General features: G+C 58.1%; 1 protein-coding gene across 1 annotated transcript; it reads left to right on the top strand.

Moving 5' to 3' along the window:
* The first annotated feature begins 2,378 nt into the window (after window positions 1-2,378).
* Window positions 2,379-4,629, top strand: LOC104377860 (T-cell-interacting, activating receptor on myeloid cells protein 1). Its single transcript, XM_086623129.1, has 6 exons — window positions 2,379-2,413; window positions 2,500-2,682; window positions 2,773-2,808; window positions 3,042-3,311; window positions 3,550-3,831; window positions 4,514-4,629. The coding sequence occupies exons 2-6, from the start codon at window positions 2,652-2,654 to the stop codon at window positions 4,627-4,629; spliced, it is 735 nt and encodes a 244-aa protein (XP_086479255.1). The 5' UTR covers window positions 2,379-2,413; window positions 2,500-2,651.
* Window positions 4,630-9,131: the final 4,502 nt, after the last annotated feature.

Genomic DNA, 9,131 nt, shown 5'->3' with positions numbered 1-9,131 from the left:
CCAGCTGTCCCACTGGAGCCCAATGGCCTCTAGAACTGGTGGATGTTACATCAGGTGATAAAAAGCTCATCCACAGGTACACAGAGCACGGATGAACCATGGCAGGTGAAGGTATAACTGCTCAGCAATGGTAATCGGTGACCAAGGAATGATCTGGCATGGAAGGTGAGGATGCCCAGCTGCAGGAAGGGTTAAAGTGGCTGGGAATGCCAGGGACATTGACTCTTGCCAGGGAGTGGAATTTCCCTCGATGATGAGGCAAGAAGTGCAGCAGCCTTGTCTTGTACGAGCTGAGAGACCAACCTTGGCCAGTAGAGCTGGTGCTGGGGGACGCACCCGCGCTCACAGCACCGGTGTGTCGGTGCTGCTGCAAGTGTGTATAAGGAATTGGCTCGTGCCCCATCTTTTTGGACTCCTTGGAGAACCGCTTATGGTGGCAAGAGTCTGCCCAACACGTCGTATGCAGCAGGTGTTGTGCAGACGTGCCTGTGTGTCCACCTGCTGGATATACGCCGTCGGCTCCACGGCTGGTTGGAGCCGGGGCTGTGGAGCTGTGGTAGCCTCATCTCTCAGGCTGCTGGAAACCCCTAACAGCAGGGATGTAGGGCAAAGCTCTTTCCATGGTCTCGTGCCCTGGCCTTGGACCCTTGAAGGTCTCCAGCTGGGGGGTGTGAGAAAAGGTTCTCGCAGAGGAGGGCCCAGGAGTCCAACATGCCCATGGGCAACGTCACCAGCTCTGTCCGGGCCCCTGGCCTGCATTAGCCAGGGCAGAGCCGGCAGGGTGAGCCGGGGGGGCGTTCTCCACTGGGCACTGGTGAGGCCAGCACAGGTTGGTGTCCCTCAGCCCAGTGTGGACAGTGGAGGCTGCTGAGATGAAGCGGCCTGAAGAGACGTTGTCCAAGGAATTGCCAATAATTGGTCGAGCCTGGAGGAGGCAAAAGGGGGGGGTTAGACAGGAGACGGGGCCAGAAGGGGTGCCCCAGAAAAGGAGAAGGTCACAGGGCACCCTGCTCCAAAGCTTCTCCTACCTCCTATCTCCAAGGGAGAATAAAAGGGCTGAAGAGGGAAGAAAGAAAAGGGTAGAGGGGGTCTAGGGGGGACCAAATGAGGCAGCTGAGAGCCCAGTGGACACTTCGCCTTTTCCCCCTGGATTACAGCCACATAAACACCACCTGCTCAGCCCTGGGCCCTGCGGTTTTGCTCCTGCTGGGGCCAGCTGGGGCAGAGACTGTGCAGAGGCAGAGGAGGGCAGGACGTGCCTGCCCGCAGCGGGGCAGGGAGCCACGGCCGCTGCAGCCTTCAGCCGTGTGGGATCCTGGACAAGCTGCCACCTGTTCGACACAGCTCCAGTCCCACCAACCCATCCTTTCCCTGCTCTCCTCGCTCCCACATCACCCAAAGGTGCGAGCCACTTCCTCCATTTAATTAACCCTTTGTTAGTGCCAAAGAGAGCTCTGTCTACACCACTGGCCAACCCAGACTAGATGAGGAGGCTGGAGGCCAGGCTCCAGATGCGGTGGAAGTGGGCAGTTACTTGGAGTAAGGACCTAGCCGTTGCTCCAGCATAGAGCTGAGGAGGCCTGGATGGATGAGGAATGGGGCCAGCCCTGTGGGGTGGATCCAGATCTACACGTAGGTTGCTGTTCCTCCTCCAACGAAAGACACTATAGGCCAGGTGGGACAAAACAGCCCGTGAGGAGGCCAAAAGGGAAGTCACGTTACTTCCCTCCTGTTCCACTTTGTGGAGCCACCAAACCTGCCCTGCAGCCGTGGGGAAGAGCATGGTCTGGACACAGCCTATGGCTGGACCCACCGTCCTTTCTCCCTCCACCATCTGGCCTGCACTGCGGTGGGGAGCACCCTGCAGGGCTTGTGGGCACGAGGAGGGGGCACGAGGAGGGGGCACGGCGCGGTGTAGAGGGCTTCCTGGACCTCGATGAGAAAGGCCTGGCAACAAATGGAGTGATAAAATATCTGGTTTAATGACACAGAATAAAAAAAAGGAATATAGATCACAAGGAAATCTGGCACCCCCTCAGATGCTGGGTACGTCTCCACAGACAGGGTTTGTGGAACATGCCATGGGAAAAGCTATCCGGGGTCCATCAATGCTGCAGGAAAGTGGGGTGCCCTGCCTCTGAAGGGGTGTAAGATTTACTTGCTACCTCTAGTCTCCTTTCTATTCTGTTTTATTAAAACAGCTATTTTGTGACGCCACTTGTCATTGGAGCTTTCCCACCGAGGTTCAGAAAGAGTCCTGCGCTGCCTCTTCTCCCCGCCCTGGTTGCAGAACATCACCCTATTTCGCAAGGGCTGAGAGGAAGCCATTTCCCCATCGAGTGACCAGACTCAAGAAAGAGAAACAAAAAGCCCGATAGCTTCTCTCCTGATGTCTGCAGGATCCCAAGACCAGGTCGCCACCGGTGCCCAGCCCTGGGCAGATGACTGAGACATTCTCGTTCCAGTTCAACCATCCCAGCCCTGCAATTGTGTCTGCAGAAACCCGAGCTGTGAGACAGAAGGTGGCTCGTGCAAACGAGGGCGTATCAGGACCCACAAGAAGCCACCCAGCTGCTCAGTGCCTCCGGTCAAGGTCTTCCTCTGAAGAAGCCCTGCTTGAGCCGAGGACAGAGGGAGCCAAGAGGGACACGATGCTGCCGGTGACCTACCTGGTAGCCTTCGGTGAGTGCCAGAGGCTGTGTGGGCTCCCAGAGGGTGACATGAGGTGTCCGGAGACTCCACAGAGATGTTACATGGCTGCTTCTCTTGCAGGTGCTTGCCTACTGGCACGGAGCGAGGCTACACCAAGTGAGTATCACGAGGAGGTAGACGGGGACTTTGAACACATCTCTGGTCTGTGTGTCCGTCCGTGTTGTGTGTGTGTGTGTGTGTGTGTGTCCCATTCCCAGGGTTCTTCCCCAGCCTCATGGAGCAAAACTCACCCTTGTGAGGAGGTGGGGCCTGGAGCCAGCTCCAGGCTCACCGCAGGGCAGCTGGGCACTGGGGACTCCCTGTCTGGCAGCACCTCTCTTGCTGTGCAGATGCTTCCATGATCACCATCTTCCCGAAGCCACCTGGAGTGATCCCGCTGGGAGGCTCCGTCAGCATCTGCTGCAGTTGCCAGTGTGATGGTGGGAACTTCGTGCTGTACAAGAATGGCCACCTTTTCCGTACTCTGGAGCCGCGTGGCAGCAGGGCCGAGTTCGCCATCTCTAATGCCACCCAAGAGGACACAGGTGCCTACAGCTGCCATTACCTGCATGGAGGCACTGTGCTGGCTCGCAGTGACATCGTGAATGTCATAGTGGAAGGTGAGGGATGTGCTGTTACCTCTTCGCATGGGGTCAAACGCCACAGGGGCAGATCAGGGTGCATGTAACCACTTGGCTTCCCTGTCCACATGATGGGCAGGGCTTTTCCCCCCTTCCCTGGCTTGGAGTGATGGGGAATATCTTCACCTCTGCCTAAGCCAGGTGGTGGGATCACAGAGATCCCGGTGGCTCCTGGCACCACGTCAAAGCCTTCTCATGCCCCCTCCTCTCCCCACAGAGTTCCATCTCCCCACACCTGACTTCTCTGTCCTGCCTGGGCATGACGTGGCTGGAGGAACTCAGGTGACGTTCCGCTGCACCATTGAATACTCCAGTGCTATCTGTTTCCTGTACCTGGAGGGACAGGTCAGAGACCTCAGCTGGCTCTCAAAGGAACGAGATCATTTCAGCATCTCCCGTGTGCGTAAAGGCAATGGGGGTCACTACAGCTGCCAGTGTCGCACCACCAGTATTCCGTTCCAATGGTCCGCCAGCAAGACTCTGGATCTGGTGGTGAGAGGTGAGACATCCCCCCAGCCACATCCTGTTCTCTTCCTTCCTGGCGCCTGCCACATCCTGGGGGAACTAGAAAAGAGGATGTGGGGAAAGCAAGCAGCTGGAATAGGGAGTCAAGCAGAGCCTTACGGCTTCCTTCAGAGGTGTTTGAGCCTTGCCAACTTCTCAGAGACCCTCCAGATGACCTATAGACCCTATAGACACACGGTCGTTAGGCTACCAGTTGGGGGGCAAGGGTCAGGGGACACCTATGCCTGCACCTGCCAGCCCCAGGGACAGTCTCACGTCTTGTTGCAGCCCACTGGCACCGACTGGCTGGCACTGGCGGGTGAGGGCCAGCTCCCTGTTCTGGGCCTCCTCCCCGTCTTTGGTGCCACTGGGTGGGATGACAGGTCAGACATTGTGGGTAGGGGGTGTCCCAGGGCACAGGGATGCAGGAGGCAGAGCCAACAGGAGCCCTTGGGGGCTCTTTGCTCCCCTTGAACTTCTCTTTACCCCTCTATAGCCCAGGAGCTCCCCAGGGTGCCCCTTTGCCCACACGTGTCTGTTTGCCGTGGGAGCCCCCCATGCGTACCAGCCCATCCCCTTGGGTCCCCTGTTGCCCCTATGGGACTCCTTCGGTCTGGGGGCTCCCGGGGGGCTCCTCCCAGGGGCCCCCAGTGACCGGCCCTCCCCGTCTCTTGCAGATTACACCTGGACCAACACGGTGCGCTTGGGCCTGGGGGCCGGGGTGCTGGTCCTGCTGGGGCTGATCGTGGCCGAGGCCACGTGCAGCCCCGGGCGGCAGCCGGGGTCGCACTAAGGTGGGGTCCCGCCAGGCCGGGGGCGCAGCTCCGCTCAGCCCCCGCAGGAGAGCTCCCGTCAGCGGGCCCCGTAAGGGAGCACTGGGGCCTCCCTCCGGCGCCTCCCAGCCGGATAAATAAACCGTCCCGCCTCGTCCCGCCGCCTCCGGGAGTCTCCGTGGGGGCGGGCGGGGCGCGGGCGGGCGGCGGACGCGGCAGAGCTGAGCGGCGGAAGGGGGCGGGGCCTCGGGCTGGGGGCGGGGCCTCGGGCTGGGGGCGTGGCGGTGGGGAAGGGGCGGAGCCTCGCGCTGGGGGCGTGGCGGCACGGAAGGGGCGGGGCCCCGGTCTAGGGCCGCGCAGGAGGGGCGGGGCCTCGGGCTGGGGGCGGGGCGGCACGGAAGGGGCGGGGCTGTGAGCTGTGGGCGGGGCCCGGCCGTCCGCCCCGCCCCGCCGCGTACCGTGTCCGTGTGTCCGAGCCCTCCGGTCGCCCCGGGGCGCAGCGCGCTCGCCCGGGGCAGGCAGCGGGGCGAATGACCAGTCTGCGGCTGCACGCGCTTCCATTGCTCACGTTCGTTTATTGTTTGAAAACACTGACGCGACACATCACACCATGAGCTATATATATAAATTTACTTTTATGCGCGGATAAATTTATATATATAGGACCTTTAAACCTCTGTATACTCAGGACACAAAGTTCCAGAATAGCTTCACTGGCTACAACAAAAGTATTTTTTTGTTATGAAAACACAAAGAGGAGGTGCGAATATCAAAAACGTGGGGGGAAAAAAAAAGAGAAATGAAAAACGAGTGCAAAATGAATGAAAGTGCAAAAAAGCTTTTGTTATCGTCGTCACGCTCCTTCCCAAATACACCCCCCCCCCTTCCTCCCTCCAAGGACAAGCGAGCCCCAGGCCCCAGAGGGAAGGGGCGGGTTGGAGGAACTGAGCTACATCCCTGTCCCCTGCCCCGAGCATCCCCTCCCGAGGTTAAGGAGTGGGAACAGAGGAGCAGAAGCGGCCAAGTGACATCCCTCTCACCGCTCCCTCCTCTTCTCCAATGCCCCTCATTGCACTCATGTCCCCAGATTCACCTCTGCAAGCGGCAGCTGCCTCAAGCCCTCAACCCTCCTAGACAATTTGGAGGGTTTGTTTTCTAAAAGTGCTTGCAATCAACGCGGAGATCACTGGAGGAAGGCAGAGGCAGGCAGCCGTGCTCTGGGGAGGTGGCCATGGCCACCCTCCTCGCTGAGCTCCAGGCTGGCTGCTCTCCCGCACCGTCACGATGCTGCCCATTTCCATGACGTGGGAGAAACATCTTCCTGAGAGGCTCCAACTGCTCCCATGCACTCGGAGTCACTTGCGAACCACCTGCCCCAGAAGACACCCTGTGCCCGAGGCTGGACCACATGGTGGGAAAAGTCCCATGGCTCCAGCCAAGCCCTGCAGCAGCAGGGGCAGGAATGACCGGAGCACAGGCTTGGGGACCCCCACTCAAAAAATCATTTGACTTGAACAATTCTTCATTGACTTAGAAGTTTTGGCTGCAGTCACATCTCTCAGAAGGACCTCAGAGAGGAACCTGTGGGCCAGGCTCAGCCCCATTGTCCTCTCTGGCTTCCTAGTGACACAGCAGCGGACATCCCTGTGAGGACTTTGGTCGGGCAACAAGGGAAGGATGAAAAACTTTGGTGCTTCTGCCTTGGTCGCAGCTGCCCTTGATGCTCCCTGAGGGGGAACTCCTAATCAATGCTCTGTGGAGATGGAGGACCTGCCAAGGCCAGAGGTGCAGCAAACCTTCCTCCTCCTGGCTTCCCTGCTGGGACCAGAGACAACTTCTGCTCATGGAGGACGCATCACCTGAGACCCTGGGACCAGAGCCTGCCGCCTCCACAGCCACAGAGACCACCACGTTAAAACAGCGACGCACCAACAGTAGGGTAGATGGTGGTGTGGTACTTCCACAACCACCCATCCACACGTACACACACAACGCTTTGGGTTTGGTTTGCTTTTAAAGGAAACAAGAAGGTTCTACGTTTTAACAGTAAATAGCCCTTGACCACCTACAAACCCTGTAACTCTCACCCAGATGAACCCAGAAGCTTTGTACCCAAACGGCTGAGCCCCAGAGGCTGATGTCCTGATGGTCATCAGCAGGTAAGTGCGTGCGACAGAGACCCTCACATCTCACACCACCTGCCCAGCGGGGCTGGTTCTCCTGGCAGCTGTGCCCTGCGTAGAGCTCAGCACCAGCAGAGATGTGGGGCCCAGCTGAGCAGCAGCCCCACAGCCGAGGGTGAGCACCTTGGCAGTCCTGTCCTGCGTCTGCTCTCTTGGAGGAAGGCCAAAAGAGCTCAGGTAAGGCAGTACCCCACAGGCACAGCTTCCTGCTGCTGCCCATGGCTGGCACGGTCTGGAGCACACACCTCTGCCTGTTTCGCTGGTGCCCAGGCAGAGCACGGCTTGATTGCACCCACCAGCAGAGCAAGAGCTGACGCTGTTGGTTGTACCCAGTCTTGTGGGCCAGCCATGGCTTGGCTCACGGCTCCTCTTCCCCTTCAGCAGGGATCTTCTGAGCTCACCACTACCTCTGCTCTCCAGGGTGGCCCTGTGAGAGACAAGGCTCTCCATCCTTCAAGCTAGTTTGACATGTGACATCCGGGTAGCAGCTCCTCTCCCAGCACCCACAGATAGTGCTTAGTCCCTTCCCCAACAGGAGGAATGACTTAGCATGAGGGGATGGAGCAGATGAGAATAGGATGCTTTTGTAAGATGTTTCCGTATAAGCTCAATAACCACGTGCTGTGCAAGGGAGCCGTTCCATTCCAGGTCACACCTGGAGACATCTCAGCACTGTTCACAGAGAGTCTCCCAGCTGAAGGTCCCAGGGCTTCTCTTCTCCCCCAGCACACAGTGGCCCAGAAAGAGACTTCCCATCCACTGAAGGGACCGACTTCAGGACCATTTACTGCAGATCAGGGGTGACTTGAGGAGTGACTGTGGGACTCAGGGATAGGGCTGTCCCTTCCCACTCCCCCTCTCTCCGCAGCTGGCCACACTGCAGCGCTTGAAAAGATGGAAGAAAATAAAAAAGGAAAGGAGAGGGAGAGCTGCCTAAATCAAACCCAAGCACTGACAAAATGAATACACGGACTAGTTGTAAGTCCTGCGTGAAGAGCGAGCAGCAGACGTTTCAAGAGCAGGTCAAATGTGACCCCAAATATTGAACAAAGAGTCAGAATGCTACATTTCCATGGGAAGCCTAGAACAGATTGACCCAGGTGTGACAGTGGCTCCCAAGGCAGTGCTGCTCCAACACACATTGCTGGTGAACCTGCTAAGATCCCTTCATCCCTGTCTTTGTGCACCGAGAAAGACGGGGAAATTGTTTTGCTCCTGATATGTCACTCTTGGGAATGGGAAAGAAAGTGGACGTGGGACGCAGATCCCATCACTGCAGACTACGGAGAGCCCTCGGGGCAGGAGGCTGCCCTCCAGCACAGCACTGCCACACCACTGCTCCAACAGTACCCACAGCAGGTGTGCACGGGATGACAGACCACGGTGAGAGCAGCATGGGTGCTGCCAGGGGACACAGGACTATCAGGAGCTGCCTGGGACTCTGCCAGGACCCCCCAGGCATGTTGGCTTTTCTGGCTCTGGAGCACCACCCTACCTGGCTTCTCCACCATTACAAGGAACAGTGTTACGTGGGCATTCCCAATGTGCCTGCACCCTTGTTGAAAAGCTGCCATGTTACTAAAAGGGCAGAAAAAAAGTTAACTGCTGAATTTCTTCTAGTTCTGCAAGTAAGGAATCCAGGGACAGCAGAAGATCCTGCTCTTCAGATAGCAAAACCGAGGGGCCTTGCGAGGGCAAAAAAAGGGGCAGAAGGCAGCTTGGCAGGATCGAGTCAGCCAACTCGGGAACGCCTTCGGAAGTGAGCCGTGGACCTGCCTACGGAGGAACGGATGCTTCTTGTCCTTGGCAGCTGCCTGCGCTCTAGAAGGGCCTTGCTCCTGATCCGCAGACCAAAGAGGGCCCGACTCTCCTCTGCAGCGGATTTTTTTTCGTTGCTGCAAGGGGAACAAGTCGCCCAAGCATCTCCCAGAGACGCGCTGGCCAAGACAGCCTGCAGTGCAAGAGGAGATGGAGCTTGTGGCGCACCCACCCAGTCCTGGCCCCGTGGGCCCTGGGGCTGCTGCGTTCCAGTAAAGAGGAATAAAGCCCAGAGGCTGGTCGTGGGCAGGGCGGCAGCCAGGACACGTTGCTCCCGAGAGGGGGCAAGAGGTGGGCCACTGGTTCCCAGTGTGGTGAAGGGACAAAGTAAAGTTGTCATCTGGCCTTGAAAGGGAAAGACAAAAGAATTCAGAGAAAAAGGCAAAGTGAGGAGAAGCTCCTTGAGAGCATCCCTTGGGAACAATGTCAGCACGAGCCCCTCAAAGGAACACACTGAGGGGGGGGAAAAAATAAATAAACCCCTCTCAGCTGCTGAGCAAAGCCAAGACCAACCTTTAAAC

Source organism: Tauraco erythrolophus, chromosome 18, assembly GCF_009769465.1.
Source record: "Tauraco erythrolophus isolate bTauEry1 chromosome 18, bTauEry1.pri, whole genome shotgun sequence".
NCBI classification, from domain to species: Eukaryota; Metazoa; Chordata; class Aves; order Musophagiformes; family Musophagidae; genus Tauraco; species Tauraco erythrolophus.
This window is presented reverse-complemented; position numbering and strand designations above follow the sequence as displayed.